This window comes from Pelodiscus sinensis, chromosome 25 (genome assembly GCF_052426305.1).
Source record: "Pelodiscus sinensis isolate ZL-2025 chromosome 25, ASM5242630v1, whole genome shotgun sequence".
NCBI lineage: Eukaryota > Metazoa > Chordata > Testudines > Trionychidae > Pelodiscus > Pelodiscus sinensis.
Genome location: NC_143076.1, coordinates 7,157,976 through 7,182,731, shown reverse-complemented (window position 1 = coordinate 7,182,731; position 24,756 = coordinate 7,157,976). Strand labels below are relative to the sequence as shown.

General features: G+C 52.3%; 1 protein-coding gene and 1 long non-coding RNA gene across 6 annotated transcripts in view; one reads left to right on the top strand and one right to left on the bottom strand.

The window, feature by feature from the left end:
• Positions 1 to 24,756, top strand: part of LOC102451467 (neurotrimin) — a 740,339-nt gene that overhangs the window by 635,608 nt on the left and 79,975 nt on the right. For all 5 annotated transcript variants that reach the window (XM_075909354.2, XM_075909355.2, XM_075909353.2 and 2 more), the window contains one exon: positions 4,861 to 4,986. In XM_075909354.2, the coding sequence (XP_075765469.1) occupies positions 4,861 to 4,986 (126 nt within the window). The remainder of the gene's footprint in view (positions 1 to 4,860; positions 4,987 to 24,756) is intronic.
• LOC142824445 (uncharacterized) overlaps positions 8,210 to 24,756 on the bottom strand; it is a 29,441-nt gene continuing 12,894 nt past the window's right edge. Inside the window, exons 2-3 of the long non-coding RNA XR_012899318.2 lie at positions 14,761 to 15,149; positions 8,210 to 8,670 (exon numbers count right to left, since the gene is read on the bottom strand). This is a non-coding gene — a long non-coding RNA (uncharacterized LOC142824445). The remainder of the gene's footprint in view (positions 8,671 to 14,760; positions 15,150 to 24,756) is intronic.

Sequence of the window (24,756 nt, the reverse complement as noted above, 5' to 3'; positions counted from 1 at the left end):
TTTTTTAATTTTATTTTATTGCCTGGTGCTAGCATGACATAATCCCTTCCAGACTGTCTTGGAGAGCTTTACGGATCAATGAATAACTTACCTGTGTGGCAGAGGCAAGGCGGTTGCTGTCACTTTGTGCAGCCGGTCCCCTGGAAAGGTCTGCATATGTACCCCCTATTTGTGTACATCTGGGAATCCAGAGCAATAAAGGGGGTGGATAGCCCAGGGGATGCTGTACCCCAGGGCTATCTTGTCAGGGTGAGTGTCAAGAATGGAAATAGTGAACAGGGGCAGCGAACAGGGAGTTTTGTGAGGGAGTTCTCCAGGTGAAGGAGGCGCAACTACCGGACTCATGACTGATGTGAAAAAAGTGAATAAGGAAAAGTTATTTACTTGTTCCCATAACATAAGAACTAGGGGTCACCAAATGAAATTAATATGTAGCACATTTAAAACAAGCAAAAGGAAGTTTTTCTTCATGCAGCACACAGTTAACCTGTGGAACTCCTTGCCAGAGGACATTGTGAAGGTCAGGACTTTAACAGGGTTCAAAGAGGAGCTAGATCAGTGGTCCCCAACATTTTGTGGCTGCCGGGCACCTGGGGGCGGGGCTACTCGTGCTGCGCGTACAGGGGCGGGGCCGCTCACAGGCCACGTGACTGGGGGCGGGGCCAAGCATGCGCCGCACGCTCGAGGTCGGCACCGGCATGTGCTGCGATCCCGGGCAGGGGCTGCCCAGGTTCCGCGCGGCCGGCGCGGGCACGCACGGTGCCCTCAGGGGCAAGGCCAAGGCCAGCGCCAGGGCCGGCAAGGGCATGCGCGGCGCACCTGGGGCCGGGGCCGGCCATGCGCCCAGGGCTGGTACCTGCCGCACGCCCAGGGGCGGGGCCAACCCAGATTGCTCCGCGGGTGCACGTAAAGGGCCCGGCGGGCGCCATGGCGCCCGCGGGTACCGGGTTGGGGACCACGGAGCTAGATAGATTCATGGAGGTTAGGTCCATCAGTGGCTGTTAGCCAAGATGGGTAGGAATGGTGTCCCAATTTCTCTGGAGGTGGGTGACAGGAGAGGGATAATGTGAGGATTCCTTGTTGTGATCCCTCCCTCTGGGGCATCTGGCATTGGCCACTGTCGGCAGACAGGACACTGGGCTAGATGGACCTTTGGTCTGACCCAGCCTGGCTATTCTTATGTTCTAGCAGTAGATCTTTACATTATTCATGGGTTTTCACTGGCATCAGGGAACATAGCTCCACTGAAGTCAATAGAGCTGCGCTGATCTACAACAGCTGAGAATCCGGCCCTACATTTCCTCTTATTGAAAAGTCCCGTAGAAAACGCAGTACAGGGTGAACCTCTCTAGCCCGGCACTCTCTGATCTGGCCACAGCCGTGGTCCGGCAGGATTTCAGTGAGCCGGATGTTCACTTACCATGGGTGTTGCCAAGTTTCCCACAATCCCATAAAGTTTGTTTACAGCCACCAGGCTTCTGGGCTGTTATTTAGATCTAATTTATCCCTAAATGTTGTTGGCGAGCCTAGTGAGCCGTGGAAGTGTTGGTGATGCTCAGGGCTCACCAAGCGGCGGCGAGCCTCGTTCGCCAGCCATGTGGTTCTGTGCTCTGCGTATGTGCGGATTGTTCTGCGCACGCACAGATTGCTCTGCGCCGGCTCTTCCAGGTTGTAATCTCCTCGCCACGGGCAAGTAGATTACATTATTTGTCGATGGTGATGCTGCTAGATAATACTGACCTACTGGGGTCCAGCAAATTCTCTGGTTCGACTCCGGTCAGGTCCCACGGGTACCATACTAGAGAGGTTCAACGGTGCTATGGACGTTCTTCACAACTCCTATGGAATTTAAAAGAGAATTGGATCATTTCTGTTGGTTATTTTTCAACTGTAAAAGTCCATAGCTGGGACAGCAAATAGTCCCGTGTCCCTTAGAAACTGACAAAAATATATAAATAATATCATGAGCTTTCGCAGGCACAATCCTCTTCTTCAGATGAGATGATCTGGAGTGGAGAAAAAAAAGGGGGACCCTCAGAATAAAAAGAGAGAGGGAGAAAAAAATGGCCTGTCTATTGTAGTGTGGGTGCTAATGAGGCTAATTGAGTGGGCTAGAAGTGTCCCATCCTTAGCTTTTGATGTCAATGGGGTGTTGAAGGTAAGGCAAGCTGGTGTTATACGCCATCGCCCTTGGCCTGAACAAAGGCCTGAACTGGTTAACATATTATCACACCCGCTTGCCTTACGTTCAACATCCTCTCCCACTGGAGACCACGCAGATCACAACCCCTGCTCACAACCCCTGTGACACTGAGGGTGGCTTTTGCCAGAGTTGTTGACTCGAATCCCACGACTTGAACACGAGTCGGACTCAAATCGCCTAGGTGACTCGACTTGAGACTCGACTCGGGTTCATTGTTTATGACGTGAGACTCGACTTGAGAACTGCTAATTTTGTTAAATCGACTTGGTGAAAAAATTGTCCGAAAATGCCGATATTGACGGCTTGTACAAAAGTGACTTGACTTTTTTAAATTAAGACTCGAGACTCGACTTGAGACTTTACTCGAAAGTGACTTTAGGGACTTGAGACTCGACTTGAGACTTGAACTGTAACGACTTGAGACTCGACTTGGACTTGACAATGACGACTTGAAGACAACACTGGCTTTCGCCGTGCTCTATAGCTGACTTCAGTGCATGGAGCGTGGCGCCCCGTGGAACATGTCTGGCAGTGCTGTTTCCTTTCCCTCCTTGCTTCCTTTCTGTTCTGCTCCTTCTATGCTTCTCCTGCTGCTCAGGTGTCCGTGTAGTCAGGACCTGCTTTACCCCTGTACTGCAGCCCCCGATGGAGTCTGCTCTACTGGGCAGAACTGGCCACAGAAAGGCCCAGGCGGGATCACAGCAGGGAAACTCCCTTCCACTGTGGGGACACCTGTCCCAAACGCTGCAGTGTAAACACGCACAACGGGCATGGCAAAGGGACATGTTTATTTTCAGACCGGTGGCTAGAGACAAACAACAGGGCAAGTAGGTAGGGAGAGCAGTAAAACCGGGTAACACCCAACACAAGGCCTCACGGGTCCAGTGATGCCAAAGTACAAAGCAGGGGTGACCAGACTGTGACTCATAAGCCACATGTGGCTTTTACCATTAAAATGCGGCTCACAAGCCCTCCGTGTCCCCCCTTTCCCCATCTACTGGGCTGGGTGGGGGCGCTCAGGACCACTGCCCTGCAGTGGGGTGGTGAGGTGCTGAGGTAGGGGCTTCTGTCCAATGGAGAGGGGAGTCTTGGGACTTCAGCCCCACGGCGTGCACCTGCCTAGCTGTGCCCCAGCTCTAACACTCCTAAAGATGCTGCGTGTGGCTCGGAGGACCAGTACGTTTGGCCACTCCTGGTATAAAATGACAGATGCCAAGAGCAAGGGGTCAAGACTCTGAAGTCAGCAATCCCTGGCCAGGCCACCAGTGGGGGCGGGGGGGGGGGGCAAAGGGGACAGTTGCCCCTGGACTTAGTGATTTGAGAGGGTCCAGGGCTCGAGGCAGCAGCCAGAGCCTCGGGCCCTTTATATTGCTGGCCTCCCAGCCCCGCCCCTTCTGCCTGAAGCCCCTCCCTCTGTGGGGGCGTGGCACCTGGTATAAAATGACGGGGGCCCACTAGTTCTGCCAGCCCCCTGTCCTGGGCAGAGTTGCCGTCCAGCAGTAAGCCGTGGATGGAGAGCCAGAGCCAGGCACAGGCAGGTTAAATAATTTCCTGAGAAGATGGAGCGGGCTGCTATTCGCTTTTTATTGAAATATGCCTGTGTAGGGCCCCCTGTGGGTCAGCACCACCTCTGTGTCCTGGGCATTTTCACAATGAGCCAGCTTTCGGCCGGTGCCATCTTCTGCTGCTCCCCACAAATCCTCTCCACATAACAGCCCCCCCCCCCACTCTTCGCTAGCTCCCCCTCCCTCCACTCCTTCCTTATTCCCCAGGCCACACCACAAGCCCCAGGACTCAGCCCCCCATACACGTCAGGTGGCTCCAGTTCATGCGTCTCAGGTGATTCCGTCCTGACAGGTCCCCCCTGGGCTCCCCTCTTGGGGGTTTCCCGGTGAGCCACTGTCCCTCCCAGGCTTCGAGCCGGTTCTCGCCTGCCCCCTAAGTGAAGGCCCGTTTGCCATAGTTCTCTTGTCTGGAGCAACAACCCCCCCCCCCCCCCGTCCCTGTCATGCTCCCTCTCTGATTTCCCTCCTCTGCCTCAGGACAGCCCGCCCTTCCTCTGCCTCAGGACGAGGTTTTAAAGGGGCTGAGCTGGGTAAACGCAGGGGGCTACCTACCCTGAACTTGCCCCTCCATCTGGTTCTCTTCCCCCCTGCGCCCCTGAATGGCTGCCCCAGTCCCACTAGTGGATCTCATCCCAGGGTTGGTGTAGGTGCGTTCCCTCTCCCGCGGGTTGGCAGCTACTCTCCAGGATCCCCATGATGGGAACAAGGGGCGTTAATCAGCGCCATACGACGAGAGAGCTCTGGGCACCCCACCAGCAAGAGCTCCGAGGAGGGTGTATTTCCCCAGTTAGGACATGATTCCAGTGGGTGAGGAGTAAGTTACGGCGGGATTGGGGCATCTGGCATCTCTGGGAAGGAAATGGAGGAATCCCCAACTCCTTCGCCGCCATGTCTGAGGGGACCGATGGGCAGTTGCTTAGCTTGTAGCTAGTGCGATGGGGAGACTCCACCTACCGTCGCACCTGCTCATGCACATGTGTGCACACAAACGTCCCCGCTCCCGCCGGCCCCCACACACAGCCTGGAGAACGCAAGTGGGACAATCACACGGGACCCGGCGGTGGCCTCACTTCTCCCTGTTTGTCATTCCAGTGTCTCCCAAAATTGTTGAGATCTCTTCCGACATCTCCATCAACGAAGGCGGCAACATCAGCCTCACCTGTATAGCCACGGGCAGGCCAGATCCCACCATCACCTGGCGGCACATCTCCCCCAAAGGTAAGATGTCCACATGTGGCCTAAGACGTTCCTCACGCTCTCCCTGCAGCGGGGGGGAGGGTCCCATTCACCAGGAAGGATGTGGTGCAGGCTGCAAGGAGGGGATTTGGGAATAGTGGCCACAGAGCATCTGCCGTTCTGCCTGATGGCTGGAAAGGAGTCGCCATTCTCCCCTGCCCTGGGAATTGATCTCGGGAAAACTCTGTGCTGAAGAGAGGATTCAGGGCTAACGAGGCACAAATTCCCAGCTGTGTTTGTGTAGGACCTACACTAAGTGCAAGTTAGTTTGTTTTTTCTGTCATGTTCATGGGTTGAATGCTTTAATCAGACTCGTGTGGTAACTGGAGATGTTAGTGGGTGCAAATCTGAGCCAGGGCAACATTTGTTTTTCTTGTAGGACTTATGCAAAACACCACTTTCAAATGCAATATGAAAAGCCACCATTGGGATTTACTTATAAGTTCCAACGAGAGCTAGTGCAAAAAAAGAAGGAAAGCCACTCAACAAGTTGTGCTAATTGCCATCTCTCGTTAATGAATATACAACAGTGGGCCGTAACAGACTGGGTTTGATTGCTGGAGAGTTTATTCCTACAGGCCCAGGTTCAGCAACGTTTGAGCACGTTTCAAACTACTGTCCCACGTATTGCATTTAACTTGCTAGTGCACTGTGCGATTCCCTAGTCTTTCCCAGAAGGGGTTAGACTAGGGTAGGGATGGGGAAGTCCCTGCTTGCAGTGCCCCCCAGCCAGCTGTCGGGCGGACCACGGCAGGGTCTGACTGTGATACCATGCAGCTCTCTGGCCACACCTGCCTGGAGTGGAAGAGCCTCAGAGCCGAATGGTTCCATTAGACAAACTTAACTCGTCCAGGAAACTCACCCATTTGCCCCTTGCTCCCCAGTGTAAGGCCACACACAGCCCCCGAAGGCTGCCTAGAGCTCCCCAAATCCTGCCCCTGCAGGCAGCCGGAAGAGCTACAGACCTTGTGGTGCAAGGTTCTGCTGCCCTGCCAGCCCTGCCACGCTAATCCCAGCAGCGTCTGAAAGCCACCCCAGCCGACCCCACTGCTATGTAATGCTGCTGGGCTGGTTCATCAATCGCTATGGACCAAGAGGGGCGGAGCCCGACATCTCCCTCTGTTCCTTTTCGGTCAGGTACCATTGGGCACTTTTCAGATGGGTCTGTTAGAAAACCCAGCCTCTCCGCGGGAGAGGTCTGCACCCCACACGGGACAAGCTGCTGAGAGGTCCCTCCACGGGGGTAATTGAGAAAGTCCCTGCCACGGAGAGCTCCCTGCTGTAGCGGAGCATCTAATGGCACAGGATCAAGGTTACTACCAGTACATCTATCACTATCAGCCAGCGTTAATGGGAGGGGATCTCCGCTCTGGTCCATTTGCTCCTACTCCAGAGTCATTCATCTCTTTTCTTTCTTTCTTTCTTTCTTTCTTTCTTTCTTTCTTTCTTTCTTTCTTTCTTTCTTTCTTTCTTTCTTTCTTTCTTTCTTTCTTTCTTTCTTTCTTCCCCAGGCCCTCCCCTCTCCCCATCTCTGAGGTTCTGCCACTACTGTCTTGCAGAGGGGCTGTTATCTCTGCTGGCTGCCATCCAGCGGGTTTCTTTCCCCAGGGAGCTTTACCTGTGCTTCCACCAGATGTTTCCGTTTTATTTAGGTCTTAGCTGCTATGGAAACTGAGCATGCACAGAGGGGAGAGGAGTGAGCTCATCAGAAATTACCTGTGGAGTTGGGTAATTTACAACAGTAGCTGTTACCAGATTTCTGGCCCAGATTAGAGATTCCTCATTTGAACCCCGTAGAAGTAATCACGGCACAAATTGCACGGAGCTCGGCTCTCACTGACCAAGAGTGCCAAGCTCAGAGCTGGCACAGGGTACCTCTCATACCCACCTGCACCTTTACTGCCATGCATGCCATCCCTCTCTCTCACTAGCTAAGTAGCCATGGCTGTGCAGTGGGTCCTCGGTCTCTCAGGCTATGTCTCCACTGCAGTTTTTTTTTTTGCAGAAGAGGATATGCAAATAGAGCGCTCATTTGCATATCCTCTTCCGATTCTTTTTGCGGAAGAGGTTTTGCCGCTAAAAAGCCCCGTGTAGACAGGTTTACAGGATCTTGCGAAAAAGGGGGTTTTCCTGACACATGGCCCCATCGACACGGGGCTTTTTAGCAGCAAAACCTCTTCTGCCAAAAAGAATCGGAAGAAGATATGCAAATAAGCGCGCCATTTGCATATCCTCTTCCGCAAAAAACCAGCAGTGTAGAGGTAGCGCCAATGTCTCTACCAGTGTTCCCCGTAAGCTGCATGAGTGGGCGGCAGCCACCCAGGAAAGATGATGAGCATAGTGCTCAGAGCTGGCAGCATGTGTTTCTACTGCTGGTGCATATCCGCACATGTCTCGGCGCACATAACAAAATTTATTCTCCCCATGGATGGGAAATGTCCGAAGGAATATTGGCCTCCACCCACACTCATCACACCATCTCAGCACTTGACAGTCACTGGGGGACCTCCTACCCGTGATATATTTATTTAGCTGTTCTCCATCTAGGTTTGGGTATCCTGAGACCTCAGGGTGTGCTTAGAGCTGTGAAAACTCCCCAGCTTTGCTAAGCCCAAGCAAATGCATTTGGACATGAAAGGGGAGCCTTCTAAGAAGCAGTGAAGTTCGGAAGAGCTGGGAGAGGACTATGAGCCTTGTATCTCCTGGCCTTGGAGCAATCGCTTCCTGACTCTGTGCCTCAGTTTCCCTCAGCTGGATTCTCTGCTCCACTTGGGGGCAGTGGGGAGAAGGGGGCCACAGGGAGTTGGTCATAGATCCTTGGTCTCCTGGCTTCCAGCTGCTGTCTACGCTGGTGGGCAATTGTAACCTGTGCCACTCATGTGACGCCCTTCGGTGACCACCCCTTGTGCCAGGGCTGAGGGAGGGATAGCTGGTGTGGAAGTGGGATTCTTTTCCTTTCCCTGCGGGAGCTGCCCTATGCAGGGTGAATTTTCTGCTGCTTTTAAGTCCCCTTTGCCTGACTGGTACAAGGTGGATTGATTTAGCAGAGCCAAGAATCCAGCTCTTTGTATGCAGAACAGAGACCATACTGGGATTCACACACTTTTGCATAGTGCTTTGAGATCCTTGGTGGCACTGAGTATTATTGTTATTAAAAGCATTTTTTCCTGGAACAATCTGCAAACCGAGTGACTCATCCCCCCCCCCCCCCCCCGACTCCCAGTCTCAGCTCCTCCCCATACACCCCCCGGCTCCTGTGACAACAGAGAAGTCCTTGGTGCCTGATTTCTAGCAGCCTCTGGTACTATAATCTAGAGTTATATATGTGCGGCAGCTTGCCCTCATAAACCTCTCTGAATACATGTTGCTCATCTCTCCACTCTTAACCACGTTATGGGAGCTGCACTCCTGCTATTTGGTTATGGGGGGGCTCTTGTGTGGGGGGGGGGGCATCATTATTTCCACCATTTAAGTCTTCTGCTAAGAGCTGGAGCAGGTGGATTTCCCGCTGAGGCCTCTGTCCTCCAGGCGCGGGGCTGTGAGTGATCTCTTCTGTGTCTCTGGCTGCATGCTGGCGGCCCTTGGGGAGCTCGTCTGCAGGAGCGATCGGCCGTTCGTTTGCACATGTCTCCATTCACGGACAGCTCTCTCTGCACCGTCCTCTCGCTGGGAACGACAAAAATAGGATCGCTGCGGCAAACAGCTTTTGAAGAGAGCTGCACAGAGCCTATTCCAGGCTAGCCAAGGCCTCATTGTGCAACACACGCGCTGACTCTGTCTCCACCTCCTCCTCTGGCTTGCTGATGTACTTAAAACCTAGCCCTCCTGTTGCACCAGTCCTGCACCCCCCTCAGCTCTATTGAACTGCACCACTCCTTTTGCTGTTCCAGCCGAGGGACTCTGCCAATGCAGCTCACTTCTGCCATGTAGCCCCCTCTGTTGCCCTGGTACTGAATACACCCCCCCCCCATGCATCTCTGCTGATGCACCTCCCTCTGCAGCAGCCCCCCTCATCTTTTCGTCCTGCATCATAGCATATTATTCCAGCCAGGTACAACACGTAAATTGCACATACAGGCCTCCGAGGCAGGAGCTTCAATCTTCTGGGGGGTTGCATCAGGTTCGAGTGGAGTGGGGCAGAGAGTCGCAGGGTTGTGACTCCACCCCCTCCACTGGGGTGTATCTCTCCATCCAGCCATCAGATGGGGCCTGGCCTCAGACCCCCTAGATCCTCTGCCTTCACAAATTAATTCAACCAAAAGGTACCAGGGATGGGGAGTCCTTCTCTGGCAGCTGGTAGGCTCCCCCCAGCACCCTGGCCCTTTGCATCTATGCCATCAGCTCCTCTGTCAGAGCCCTGTGAGCCTAGGGTGGCAGGCAGGAGAAGTTTCTTTCAGCTGGAGCGAGTGCGGGAAAGACACTGAAGGTCAAGAAATGACAGGTAGCGTGGGAGGCAGCAGCTTCCCTCCAGAGAAACCACCTTCGCTGCAAAAGAACCTTCTTATGTCACTTGTCCTGGAGACTTGCCCTGCGGGGCTGCAGAGAGGCTCTACGCTGGCTGATTGGGATGGCAGATCTTGCCCTCGGCTAATTACTAGAGATGTGTGAAGTTTGCATTTCGCAGCGCAGAATGCACCTGGCTTCTCCCTGAGCTGAAACCCCCGTTCTGAAGCGGTTCAACGCCAGTCACGCAGCTGGTCCCCTGCTTCCCAAAGGGGTGCTGTCCCAACGCTCAGAGAACAGGAGAACATTTTCCTGGGAGCCAGACTTTGGGGTGCCGGCCTATCATTGCTGCTCCCTCTTACATAAGAAGGGCCACACCAGGTCAGACCAATGGTCCATCTAGCCCAGTGTCCTGTCTCCAATAGCAACTAGGTGTTTCAAAGAGAATGAACAGAACAGAGCAATTTCAAACGATCCTTCCCCTGCCATCCTGCCCCACTGACAGTCAGAGGCTTAGGGACACCCAGAGGATGGGGTTGTCTCCCTGACCATCTTGGCTAATAGCCGTTGATGGATCTATCCTGCATGAACTTATATCGTTCTTTCTAGACCTCAGTTATACTTTTGCTCTTCATAACATCCTCTGACACTGTGTGTGGCACGAAGATGCACGTTCTTTTTTTATTTTAAACCTGCTGCTGCCTGTGAATTTTCATCAGGGAACCCGTAACTATGTCCCAGAGGGGAAGCTATGTGAGTTAGGGTTATTTGCATAGGGAGGGGAGTGGGGAAAAACCTGTCAATTAAAGTGTCCTTGCTAAATGAGGCTAATAGAGCGTTCTGTAAGTGATGACTTAGCTTTTGACGTCGTTTGGGTGTTAACTATAATGGCCCATCCAAGCCCTTGTATGTTCAAGCCATGAGAGAGAATGTCAGATTTGCATATGAAGGCCAGTTCCACAGATTTGCTCTCTAGTTGATTCCTGAAATTGCTTTGTAAGAGAATAGTCACCTTGAAATCCATTAGTGGGTGCCCAGGCAAGACAAAATGTTCAACAACTGGTTTCTGTGTTTACAAATGGGCCTTAACAAAGATGTTAATTACCTTAACCATTACAAAGATAGCTTCCCCACTTATCACCCCTGATTAGCCATTCATTGACTCATAAATAGCTATTCCCTCTCACCCCACCTTCTGTACTAAATCCGATTTGTCAGTTTAATAATGTGTTCACTTGTTTCATTATATTCCTTTGGTATACATGGTCATGCCAATTCTCTTCCAGAATATGATCTGAGGAAGTGGGTCCGGCCCACAAAAGCTCATTAAACCATCTTGTTAGTTTTTAAAGTGCTACATAGTTTTTCCTTTTGTTTTAGCAAGATCAGACTAACACGGCTACCTCTCTATTACTAGGTTTCTGTGTTACCCTTTTGAATATCTGATTTGTGTCCGTTAATCTTTTGTCACAGAGACTGGCCAGTTTGGCCAATATCAATGGCCGAGGGGCATTGCTGGCATGGGATGGGGTAGATCACATTGGTGGACATGCAGTCGTAGGAGCCCCGATGTGGTTAGGTCTTGTGATGACGTTGCTTGTGTAGATTGATGACGTTGCTTGTGAGTGGACAGAGTTGGCACCAGAGATGATTGCAGGGCTGGGTTCCTGGGTGAGATGATGGAGGTGTGCTGCGTGGTTGCTGGGAAGAATTTGTTTCAGGTTAGGGGTGTCTGTAGCAGAGAATTGGCCTATCTCCCAAGGCCTGCGAGAGGGAGGGATTGTGTTCCAGGATAGATTGTAGATTGTTAACGATGCACTGAAGGGGTTTAAGTCGGGGGCTGTAGGTCAGGGCTCTGCAAAATATGACCTGTGGTCTGGATCCGGCCCACCAAGTCACCAGATCCGGCCCACGAGAGCCTCAGCCGGCTCCCTGCCTTCCCTGCCCCTGCTTGGCACCCAGGCAAGCTGGCTGCTGCGGGGCCATGTGCTTCTGTGAATGCTGAGAGCCCAGGGGAGGGGGCAGAGGCTTCGCACACTGCTCCCACCCACAATGGCTCCCATTGGCCAGTTTCGACCAATAGCAGCTGCCTGTTTGTTGGACAGGCAGCATGTGCAGTGCGCCTCCCCTCCCTCATCCTCTGGGTTCACATGGCCCCTGTAGCTGCTGTGAGCAGTGCAGGGGCGTGGAAGGCAGGGACCTTGGTTAAGGACCCTGCTGGGCTGCTGGCTGGGAGCCACCTAGGTAAGGTCTCCAAGCCAAAGTCTGCCTCTGGCACCCCAGCCCCTCCCTCCCCCTACCCTCTGCCCCCCTCCTGCACCTTTGCTCTGTAACCTAAACCTTCTGCACCCCTGCTCCAGCCCCTAATACACCTTCCCAGACACTTCATCCCCTCCTCCGGTCACAACCCCCTCCCAGACCTTGCACCCACTCCTGCCCTCCTGCCTCGGGTTACAAACCCCTCCCAGACCCTGTACCCCAGGGGTGGGCAAGACAGTTTCCGTGGGCTGGATCTGGCCTGCCAAGCCCTTGGATCTGGCCCACGGCTGCTCTGCTGCTCCCCTGCCCGAAGGCCAATCCAGACCTGAGGACGGGGGAGCACATGAAGTCTTCTCCCCTTTCCCCTTCATGGGTGCATGGCACCAGAGGGAACTGCCAACTGTTCAGAACAGCTGCTGGTTCTCTCTAGGCACTATATGCCCCGGCAGGGTGGGGGAGGAGACTTCACGTGCTCCCACACCTCCAGGCCAATCAGGGTCTGCGGGTGAGGGAGCATGCAAATTCTCCTGGCCCCGCCCCTTCTACCTGAGGCCCAACCCCTTCAAAAGTGCCCCCCCCTTCAAAATTTATTGCCCACCCCTGCTGTAGGTGATGACTAGTGGAGTTCTGTTCTTTTGTTTGCTGGACCAATCTTGAAGAAGCTGCTGCTTGGATACTCGTTTGGCTTTCTCAGTCTTATATTGAACACCCAAATGACACCAAAAGCTAAGTATCAGGCACTTACCTCCCAGCACTTTACACACTTTAATTGACAGGGTTTTTCCCTCCCCCTTCCCCTCTTTTTCTCCTTTTTATTTGAAGCTCTGTGCCTCTTGCTCCATATTTGCCTTCTGAAGAAGTGGGCTGTGCCCATGAAAGCTCAGGATACTGTCTCTCTCTCTATATTTTTGGTTAATCTCTAAGGGTACGTCTATACTAGCCTCCTAGATCGATCTAGGGAGGCTAATGAGGGCGACCGAAATTGCAAATCAAGCCCGGGATTTAAATATCCCGCGCTCGATTTGCATGTTCCCGGCCGGTCGCCATTTAAAAATTGACACGCCCGAAGTATCTTCCTGCGTGTTTTCATGTTTTCAGAGAACCGTATCTTCACATGGCAGTGAAACGGGATTCCGATTTAAAGCCCCTAAATCGAATTCGCTGGTAAACCTCATTGCAGGAGGGATACCAGCTAATTTGACTTAGGGCTTTACATCGGAATTCCGTTTCACTGCCGCGTGTAGACACGGGCAGTTATTTCGGGCTTGTCAATTTCTAAAATAGCGACCAACTGGGAACATGCAAATCGAGCGCGGGATATTTAAATCCCGGGCTTGATTTGCAATTTCGGTCGCCCTCGTTAGCCTCCCTAGATCGATCTAGGGGGCTAGTGTAGACGTACCCTAAGGTGCCACAGGATCATTGTTTTCTAAGTGTTTTCCGTAGTTCTGTGGTATGTGAGAGGGTAAATGGGACCTTCCCATGTACTTTCTCCACATCATTCAAGAGTGTATTGCCTGTTAACATATCGCCCCCTCCCAGAGTCACCTCTTTTGTAAACTAGATGGTCCCGGGCTTTTTAATACCCCCTCGTATGGAAGTGATTCCATACCTCTCATCGTTTTTCTTGCCCTTCTCTCAACTTTTTTTCTGTTCTAATGTATCTTTTTTGCGACAGGGCAACCAGAGCTGCACACAGTATTCGAGGTGTGACTGCACCAGGGATTTAATAGTGTTGTTAGAATATTTTCTGCCTTATTATCTATCCCCTTCCTAATGATTCCGAACATTGTTAGCTTTTTCTGACAGCCGCTGCACAGGGAGTGGATGTTTTCAGAGAACCGTTCTCAATAACTCGAAGATCTCTCTTTTGAGTGGAAACAGCTGATTTAGACCCTGTCATTTTGGATGTGTAGCTAGGATTATGCTTTCCCATTTGTATTCCTTTGCATTTATCAATATTGAATATCAACTGCTGTCTTGTTGCGCAGTCATCCAAGTTTGTGAGATTCCTTTGTAACAATTTACTGTCAATTTTGGACTAAACACTCTTCAGTAATCTGCTATATAGTTGAGAGAGTTTGTCTGTTTGCTTGGCTGTGTGTTCAAGAACTCCTCCTAAATAGTAAGAACCATGAGCACCAAATTTGGGAGGCAGCTTCCTCTTCTCAGAACTTAAAGCAAGGTCGGGGATTGGTTGTGCCAGGACAATGGGATGTGCCTGGAATGGGATTGCTCCTCAGAAAACCATACAGAAGAGAGACAGAAGCACCACGTGGTTGAAAGAGGCTGGACGGGGCATGCCCACTGCCTGTTTGAGACTGCCCCAGACTTGAGCCTCCTACTCCCCAGGTGCACGTGTGCACGCACACAGTCCCCTGTCTAGAGACTCTCCTCTCCCCACAATCCTGACCCTGAACCCTCTCCATTCCAAGCCCCCTGCCCTGAGCGCCTCCCTAAGGACCTGAGCAACACTGGCAAATGTGCTAGTTTAGTACATGATTTGCAAACTTTGGGTATGTCTACACTACAGAGTTTTTTCCGAAAAAACTTCAATTGCATCCACACTGCAATCACGTTCTTTTGAAAGAAAATCAAAAGAACAGAGGGGTTTTCTGACATTGGTAAACCTCCTTCTGTGAGGAAGAAGCCTTTTTGCGAAAGCGCTCTTTCAGAAAAAAGGCATGTATGGACGGGAAAGAGAGTTCTTTTGCAAGAAGAAGGAAGGGGAAAAAGCACAGGTGGCCATTCCGCCCATAGTAATCACAGCACACATGAGAGAGTGTCCATTCAGTGTGGACGCGATCTGTCGAAAAAGCAGATCACTTTTTCAATGCACTTTTGCTGTGTGGACACTCTCTTTCGGAAGAAATTTTTCTGGAAGATCTCTTCCGAAAAAGCTTATTCCAAAAGAAGCCCGAAGTCTAGACGTAGCCTCTGTCATCACACAGTTTGCCTCCCACTTTTTCATTTATGAACACGTTGAACAGCATTGGTCCCAGACCAGATTTTTGGGGACCCTTCTATTTAATTCTTTCCATTGTGCAAACCAACCATTTATCCTTATGCTTTGTTTCCTGTCTTTCACTGATCCAGGACAGCATCTTCCCTCTTCTCCCGAAACTGGGACACAGTATCCTATCCCGTCAGGTTATGGTCACTCAGGTGTTTCCGTGGTTACTGGCTTGTTGTTGTAAGTCCAGTGTTGTCATGGTAACAGTAGTGCATCTCAGCAGGCCCATGCCAGCATGTCTTGGCTAATCAAGAGAACGATGGAAGCCAATGGAGCTGATTAACCAGATACCACAGAAATCAGACTCCTTTTTAAACAGGTGGCATTAGTGGGATGCCGTGGGGTGTAGTCAGGCTCTACGTGCACAGGGATCGGGGCTCCCAGGTCCTTTCCAGGTCCAGTGCTTGCAGTCAACGTGACTCCTGCAGACCTGGGGGAGAGACACGAAGCATGAGAAGGACTGTATAGCCTGTTGGTTAGTGCGCTCCCCTGAGAGGTGGCAGATGCTTCCCAGGCAAAGGGGGGACTAGAACAGAGGAGGGGAGTCTCCAACCTCCCAGCAGGTACCGGAGCCTCTGGGCTAAATGTTACAAGGGGGCTCCTCCCCCCGTGCCAGTTGCTGCGTGGCTCAGATCAGTCGTGTGTCACCCTGCTGTCATGTTACGGTGTGTCGCACGAGGCGGCTGTGCAAATCAGAGCACCCTGCCGGGACCTGGCCACGCCCCCCAGCAGACTGATTATGGATCGACTCCAGTGCAAGGACTGGAACGGTGACTGGCAGGGTAACGAGGCATCCTGGCATGGGGCAGTGGTTATTCAGAACAAGCCAGCTCATGCTGGCTTTGCTCAGGGAAAATCCCAGGAACCTTGGGGTTTGCCTCGCTGGGAAGGAGCAGAGATGGTATTTGGGCACCAGGGCGATGCTGGGGCCGGACTTCACAAGCTGCTTGCCTAGGAGAGGAAGGTGGGTGATACGGGGGGCTGAGTAGCTGGACAGTAGGGCGATGTCACCCTAGCCCTGCCTTGCCTTGCGATGTTGGGGTGCAGTCAGGCCAGAACTCCCCCCGCCGAGCAGCTAGAGCAGAGCGAGGCACCGTGCAGAGCGCTGGACCACGGGAGGGCACGTGGCGGGTGGCAACAGCTTAAAAAAGCAAAACAAAAAAGCCTTGCCTTGTGAAACCTGGACTCGACCCTCCCCTGCCCACGTGTGTACCTAGCGCCCTGTGCTGTATCTTAAAGGGGGGGGTGTTTGGTTAAGGTGCCAGGCGTCAGCAGATCAAAGTTCAAATCCCGGCTCTGGTGCTGAGTCTCGGTGACCCTGGGCAAGTCACTTAGGGTATGTCTACACTACCCCACTAGTTCGAACTAGCGGGTTAATGTAGGCATACCGCACTTGCAAATGAAGCCCGGGATTTGAATTTCCCGGGCTTCATTTGCATAAGCGGGGAGCCGCCATTTTTAAATCCCCGCTGGTTCGAACCCCATGCAGCGCGGCTACACGGGGCTCGAACTAGGTAGTTCGAACTAGGATTCCTATTCCGAACTACCGGTACACCTCGTGGAACTTCAAATCCCGGGCTTCATTTGCAAGTGCGGTATGCCTATATTCCTCTCCTAGTTCGAACTAGCGGGGTAGTGTAGACATACCCCTCGGCGCGAATGCACAGAGGTGTTTGGGGCGGTGGATGCTGAGTGGCACCACACCTAGAAAGTCCCTGCAAGTCACAAAGCCCCAGTGGTGCTGACGGCCACCGTGGGCCCTGGGGCAAGGTGTGGGGGGGGGGGGACACTCTGAGCCGCTGGAAGGGGTGGGATTGAGAGTGGTCAGGCCTTAGCACCACCCAGACCACGGTGCACCCCCTGCAGCCCTCAGGGCTGGGCAGAAAGATGCTCTGACGCTCCAGCGGCAATTCAGAGGAGCCCGGGGCTCATGCAGCCGCTGCTGCAATAACAGTGCTGGCAGCTGAGAGATCTGGGCCCCTTTGAATCTCTGGGCCCTGGGGCAGTTGCCCCCCTTGTCTTCCCCCGTCGGCGGGTCTACAGAGCCTGAGCCAGATGCCTAGGCAGCTACACCGTGAATGAGGCAGACCAGTGCTCAACACAGACGGCCACAAGCCAGCTCTCTGGGTGGAGAGCCACCTGAGCTAGCTAGCCGGAGATGCCAGCAATAGGAGACAGGGATGCTTGGGATGCTCCGCTGCAACCCCTCCCGGGGGGCTAGGGACGTACGCTGATTTAGGAAGAAGCGGCGAGGTGACCCCACATCTTTAAATGTCTCTCGCTCTCCCCCTTAAAGTGTCCAGAGGGAGAGACTAGCAGCACGAGAAGGACTGTGTAGCCTAGTGGTTAGCGCCCTCCCTTGAGAGGTGGCAGATGCTTCCCAGGCAAAGGGGGGACTTGAAGGGGAGGTGTCCTGCATCCCAGCAGGTACCCCAGAACCCCCCTCCATACCAGCGGTTTTGGGTGACCTCGCTGTGGGGCCCCGTCGGGTCGTGTGTCGCCCTACTATCGTGTGATGTGTCACACGGGGCTGCTGTGCGGAGCACCCTGCCTGGATCTGGCTACGCCTCTTGGGCAGCTCAGGTGACAGGCCTGTGTCTTTTGAGCTAGAAATGCTGGCTGACTCTCTCTGCCCCGTTCCTGGATGCGAGGCAGTGGAGAGCACCTCCTCTCCCTGTGTTCCCCCGCCCCTTCCTGCCTGCTGTGATGGCCGTGGTGCTGGGTCGGGGCTTGGTTTGCTCTGTCGGACAAAATCAAGCGGGGGGAAGCCCCCTGCTCAAATACAACCGTCAGTCAAGGCCTTGAGTGGTCCCTCCCCAAGCGAGTGACTCCATAGGCTTCAATGGGGCTGTGGCTACAGCACGGGCTTTGTCAGAATAACTCTGATCCATTTTAAGAACTATACGGTGCTCTGGCCACCAGCTGAGCATCGCTGATCCACGCTGCTGGGTGTTCTCCAGACGGAGCCTCCCCCCTTCACGGGATCTGTCCATCCTACCTTATCCGTCCGTGCATCTCGTCGATCGGCCTGGCATGCAGGGATAGCAGTTATCACGGTCGGACCCACCTCTTGTTGCGTGGGACCATTGCCGGGGAAAAAAACAGTGATCCATCTAGCCCTGCCCAATGTCCAAGCCATTTGCCAAGCAGAACCCATCGCTTTGTGGCGAATTTGCCAGGCTGTGCCAGGGGAGGTCTCCCACAAGAGCAGTTTTGCAGCCTCGGAGACATTCACAGCCAGGGCCACCCAGTAAGCCACGTTCATTCAGTGTCTCTAGGTCTCACGGCGCTTTGTGTGGAAAGGGGCGTGCTTCATGGAGACAGATGACTCGGGAGCCGAGACAATGGTTGATAGACGAATTGAGTTTCTGATGGTCAGGACTATACAGGGTGATGGTTTTGAAAGCCATAGCGAAAGAGGCTGATGAGGCGGGAAGTAGGAAATCCGATTGCGGTCTAACTCAGAAAGAGACTGTTTGGTCTGACTTAGTATTAAGCGTCTTCTTATAATGGGTTAATAAATGGCCAATGGCTGTTTTAAGAAATGATGCATCTGTTGTTTCAGGTTGTTACGGAGTCTGACAGGTCGATTATTGTGTGTACCTGTGAGGTTTCAGCATTTGTAGCACCTTCTAACGATGTGTTTCTGAGCATTCCCAAATCCCGCCACATGTTTCCATAACATTCCCAGGCCAGTTTGCATCTAGTAACCCTTGATCGACTAGTGCCTGGTTTGTGTTGCTCTCCTCCTTTCATCCCGCGACCCTATGTCTCGTTGTGCTGCAGCATCTTTCTGGTCAAGTTCCTTTTGAGGATCGAATGGGCACCAAATGGCAGCCAGTTGGCTTGCTTTAATAGTCGACCAGAAATGATAGGCGCTAGATGGCCTAGTTTCCTCCTGGAAGCCTAGACGAGGCTTGTTGAGGAAAGCAGCACAAAAGAAGCCCCCGATAAAAGCAGCTCCACAGACTTTAGGGAGGGATTGAAATATTGGAAGCCTCAGGCCACTTGACTTGAACCCAGCAGGGAGGGGCTAAATCTTGGAGCACTGCAGGCTGGGAAACTGGATTGGTGACTTTGCGGCTTGTTGTCCTAGTCTGCAGTGTGTGAGTGACGCCCTGTCCCGGCTCCAGGAGGTGAAATAAAACTTTTATTTCACCCTTGAGAGTGAGAAAGCGCCAGTGACTTTTCTCTAAGAAAGCCAGCCCTGTGCTCAAGAACTCCCTAGCCGTTTGGTCTCGGCAGGAGGGCCGGGTTATGCGTAACGGACATGTCAGCATCTTCTCCGCACGTACTCCTGACCATCCCTCAGCAGTGCCTCTCGTGTCTGTACCATGCTAATATCGTTTATTAGCCCGTTATTGACCATTTCGAAATGGAACCTTTGGCCTGTGCCCTTCCCAAGGCTGTGACGATTCCCCTTCTGCAGAGCAGCAGTCAAGGGGCTGGCTGGCTCCTGCTCTCAGACTATGCACAAGGAAGCTTTTCTCCCCCATGGATCCCAACGTCAACTGCAGCCCTCGTTGGTAGAGAACAAAAGCTGTGACCTTCTGACCAAAGTGTGTTGGTCCATGTGGAATAAGTTTGTGGTTATCAGCCCCTCCTTACCGGCCATGGGCCCATCAATGAAACAGGCCCGGCATGAACACTGTTTTGTCCAGCATAGCCGATGGGGGGCCAGGACTGGATTCTTGTCCCGCCTTTGCTGTTGATCTTGGGCAAGATACTTCATCTGAGTTGGGGAGGGCTGTGAATACTGGCGTTGCTGGAGTGGACTGGTCTGTGTGGCTCGGCCAATGAATGTCCATAAGGCACTTTGGAATCTGCAGGTAGGAAGGAAGATAGGGGAATATTGTTTGTCGCCCTCGTGGGACAGCGAGGGGAAGGAATGGATGGCCGCCTGCTAGTGGGGGCCGAGAAGCAAGTCCTGTGTTGCATACGCATGAGTATCCGCAGCAGACTTGAGTCTCTCAGGCTGCCAAGCTATCATCTTCCCCACCTTCTTGGCTTGGCAGGTGCTATCTGGGTTTCTCTGCTTGGTGTCCCTTGACGGGTCTATCCCTGCACCCTCTGTATTTTAATAGCCTTCTCCCTTCCTGGTTTTTTCCTCACTTTTATCCCTCATAATCAGAGGATTCCTGCAGTCTTGTGGCTCCTTCCTGTTTTGGGGGGCCGGGTTCCACTCTCCCAACCAGGCATCAGAGAGACTGGTAGCGGCCCTCCCTTCTTGGAGCATGGGCATCCTCCCTCAAGTGGCCCTCGCGTTTTGTGGTGGCTCCTCCCCTCTCCTAATGAGAAGGAGGCTGCTTCTGGGAGGCTCCGCCTCTCCCTTAGAAGGGCTCCCCCTACCAGCACCAATGTCTCCAGATGGGTGGGGGAGATCACAGCATGGATGGCGCCGGCGAGCCATGCGGCAGGTCAGAACGCCCTCTCCATCCTAAGCGCCAGTCCCAGGTCTGGGATCCAGCTAAATGAACGGAAGCATTTCAGCAGGTTCCAGTCCTGTCGGCAGCTCAACCACCCCCTTGTTTACTGTTGAAATAATTACTGCTTTGCCATAATATTAGCTCTGAACCGTGACTCCATACCATTGTCCCCGGAATATTACCCATTTATTATCTCCCAGCAACCCTGGACGATGAACACTAGACTTTGGAGACCAATTGTTTTACAGCAGGCAGGGTCTTGGTGTGCATTGTTTAATGAGGTAAACTACATTATAGCCAGCATTAATTTGGCTGCCGTGCACTCCACTAAATCACTGTTAACCTGTAAATCTGCCACTGTTTTTGACGAGCGCTTCATCACCCGGGGCTGGCGAAATCATTTGTGAAAAAGGTCACTTCCAAGATGGCTCCCTGCCCGTCACAGAGGCAGGGGTGTAAGGGCCTCATGAAACTCTGGAGAGGAGGGGCATTCTACCCATGTGGCGGCCATGCCATGCCGACCCACAGAGCCCCTTATCAGATGCTCCCGGCTCACTGCTCGCCCTGCGCGGCACGGGGAGATGAAGTGAAAAGTAACGAGCGCGGACTGCGGCAGAAGAGACAGCAGCAAGAAGATAGCAATCTCCGGCGCTGTCTCCTTTGCAGCAGGCAAGGGGGCTGGCCAGCCGGGTCTGGATAATGCACCAGGCAAAACAGGCTGTGCAGCAGTTCCCTGAAAGAGTCAGGACATGGGGAGATGGGTCATTAGCTTAACCCTTTCACTCCTATTATGTAGCATGGTTTGCCTAGCTAGCTAGCTTTCATATGCCGGTCTGTCTACAGCGTTCTGTCTATCTGTAGCACGAATAGGGAGACAAGGGGGGGTGAGGTAATACCTTTTATTGGACTAAGTTGTGCTGGTGATAGAGACAAGCTAGCTCTTCTGGTCTGTCTGTAGCCTGCCTGTGAGTGGAAGAATCCGTATAAGAACAAGCTCTGGTTCTGAGCCGTTGTTCGCAGCATGCCTGGCACTAAGAAGCAACCCTCTGAGAGCCCTTCCTCCTGCACAGTCGTGTAGGTCCCTGTGGCCTAATGGATCTTGGGGTTGTGGGTTTACGTTCCCATGTGTGCCCCCCACTGAGAAACATTGAAAAAAAAAGTTGGGAAAAAGTCAACAACAGGTCAGGAAAAATGTCTTTGGGGTGGGTCTCAGTGGCATAATGGATAAGACACAGGATTCTGGGTTTGAGCCCTACCCATGCCCCCCTCCTGCCCCTGGAGCTGATGGGCAGCCACCACCAGCTTCTCCAGGGCTGAGCTAAGCCGATCGGTTTGCGCAGTGCGCTATCCACATTACAATATGCATCACAAATAGAGCCCCCTCCCCCAGCCACAAATGGGACAGTGTATTTCTCTGAAACCTCCCGTTTCCAGAAGGGATGCATATCGCCTATCCAGCCTTGTCACGCCCAGCTTTTCCTCCTCTCCACGGCGGCCAGATGGGCCCCTCCGAGCAGGCAAACTGTTCTGGATTCACCAACATCACGGGCTGATACTCCCCGCAGTGTCACTGTACATACACTCCAGCCTCTTTGAACAGCCCAGCCCCTCCTTTCCTGGACACCAACAACATTCGCGGATTTGCGGCTCCCAGAGAACCAGTGCGCCCCAATTTACCGGCTTCCCCTCCAATCACAGCCCTTAGCTACGTGAAAAGAAGAGCAACACTATTTAACAAAGCATGGAGGTGCAAGACGTAGCAAGTAAAAGTTTTGGAAGCAAATGGTAACATGTAAAATCAAATCACAGCCTTCATTCTAGAGCCTAGACTTCGTTGGCAAGGTACTTTGCTGCCTAATGAAACTAAGTGCAACTAAAGGCCTTGCAGCGTATTGCAGGCAGGGCTGAGAGTCACCTTTGCTAAGCTAGAACTCACTGAGCATTCATCTCCTTGGGAGAGGATCCAGGCTGGACGTCAGCCTTCTAAGTACGCCCCCAAAAGATTCTTTGCTTATCAACAAAACACTCCCCTTGCTGGCGTTGGTTTATTGCTACAACTTTCCTCCCTTGTCCAATGTGCAATTTCCTGCCCCGGGACACAAACAGGCCTCTGTTGTGAAGCAGACAACATTCAGCAGACACGTGACATACCAGAGAGAGAGAAGCGTCTCTTCAGGTATGTCTACACTACCCCACTAGTTCGAACTAGCGGGGTAATGTAGGCATACCGCACTTGCAAATGAAGCCCGGGATTTGAATTTCCCGGGCTTCATTTGCATAAACTGGGCGCCGCCATTTTTAAATCCCTGCTCGTTCGAACCCTGTGCCGCGCGGCTACACGCGGCACGAACTAGGTAGTTCAGACTAGGCTTCCTAGTCCGAACTACCGTTACTCCTCATTCCACTAGTTCGAACTAGCGGGGTAGTGTAGACATACCCTTCCTTCCTGCCTAAGAGGAGCATGCTTGTCCTTCTGGTGACCTGCCATCATTCATGACCTTTAAGAACTTAATTTTCACTGCAGTTACGTAATTCCTTAAACCTCACCCACCCAGACATTTCAGCTATCGGGTTTTGGTGGAGACCTCCCATGCTACCCTTTCATACTTTTAATATGCATACATCTGATCCAGGGGGTCTCTGTAAGACTCTGTGTGCACCTTGTGTCTTTGCCAGTTGGCACCAAGATGTTCCTGGGTCAGCCGGTAAAGGGCAAGCTATTTAGGCTAGGTCTACACTGGGGGAGAAACTCAGTTTAAGATACTTAACTCCAGCTATGAAATTAGCATAGCTGGAGCCGATGTACCTGAAATTGAGTTTCTGCGGCAACCCTGCTGTGGGAGGTGGTGGGAGAAACTCTCCCGTTGACTTCCCTCACTCCAGTACTGTGACTTCGTGGAGTACTGGGGTCAAGGGGGAGCCATCAGCATTCCATTTTGTGGGTCCTTACTAGACCTGCTAAATTGAACCCCAAAAGATCATTCTCTAAAGCGTTGATCTCCAGGTGAGTATAGGCATAAGAACGGCCACACTGGGTCAGACCAATGATCCATCTAGCCCAGTGTCCTGTCTGCTGACAGTGGCCAATACCAGATGCCCCAGAGGGAGGGAACACAACAAGTAATCCTCATATCATCCCTCTCCTGTCATCCATTTCCAGGTTGGCCTTAGATTGCAAGCTCTTCAGGGCAGAGACTTTAGGTTTTCATTCTGCTGCCCATCACCATTGTATCTGGCCATCCTTCATGGGAAATGAGGAGCCACAGCCAAGTGTAAGGTTATGCATTTAGGGATTAATAACAAGAATTTTAGTTATAAACTGGGGACACATCAGTTGGAAGTAACGGAAGAGGAGAAGGACCTCGGAGTCCTGGTTGATCACAGGATGACTATGAGCCTCCAATGTGACATGGCCGTGAAAAAGGCTAATACGGTTTTGGGATGCATTAGGTGAGGTATTTACAGTAGACATAAGGAGGTGTTAGTGCCGCTATACAAGGCATTGGTGAGACCTCATTTGGAATACCGTGTGCAGTTCTGGTCTCCCATGTTTAAGAAAGATGAATTCAAACTGGAACAGGTACAAAGAAAGGCCAGTTGGATGATCCGAGGAATGGAAAACCTGTCTTATGAAAGGAGACTCAAGGAGCTTGGCTTGTTTACCTTAACCAAAAGAAGGCTGAGGGGAGATATGATTGCTCTCTTTAAATATATTAGGGTATGTCTACACTAGCTCGTTAGTTTGAGCTAGGTAGGCAAATGAGGGCAACCGGAGTTGCAAATGAAGCCCAGGATTTAAATATCCCGGGCTTCATTTGCATGTTCCCGGGCGCCACCATTTTTAAATCCCCCTTAGTCCTAACGAACTGCCCACGGCTAGACGCGGCAGTTGAATGTTAATTCGAACTAATTCCTTAGTTTGAATTAACTGTTACTCCTCGTGGAATAAGCTGGCTAGTAGGAAGTTTAGACTCGAAATTAGGCAAAGGTTTCTAACCATCAGAGGAGTGAAGTTCTGGAACAGCCTTCCAAGGGATGTAGTGGGGGCAAAAGACCTATCTGGCTTCAAGATTAAGCTAGATGGGTTTATGAAGGGGATGGTTTGATGAGGTAACATGATCTTGGCAATTAATTGACCTTTCAGTATCAGTGGTAAATAGGCCAACGGTGGGAAGATAGGAGTTACTATAGAGAACTTTTTTCTGGGTGTCTGGCTGGTGAGTCTTGCCCGCATGCTCAGGGTTCAGCTGATCGCCATATTTGGGGTAGGGAAGGAATTTTCCTCCAGGGTAGATTGGCAGAGGCCCTGGAGGTTTTTCACCTTCCTCTGTAGCATGGGGCACGGGTCACTTGCGGGAGCATTCTCTGCATTTTGGGGTCTTTAAACCAGCGTTTGAGGACGTCAATATCTGAGATATACGTGAGAGGATTATTCTAGGAGGGGGAGGGTGAGATTCTGTGGCCTGCACTGTGCAGGGGGTCAGACTAGATGATCATAATGGTCCCTTCTGACTTTAAAGTCTATGAGTCTACGAGTCTAAGTCCCAAGTGCTCTCAGTTACATGTTTCTGTGAGGTCCATCTTTGTGGTGCTGGAGTCAGCATAATATAA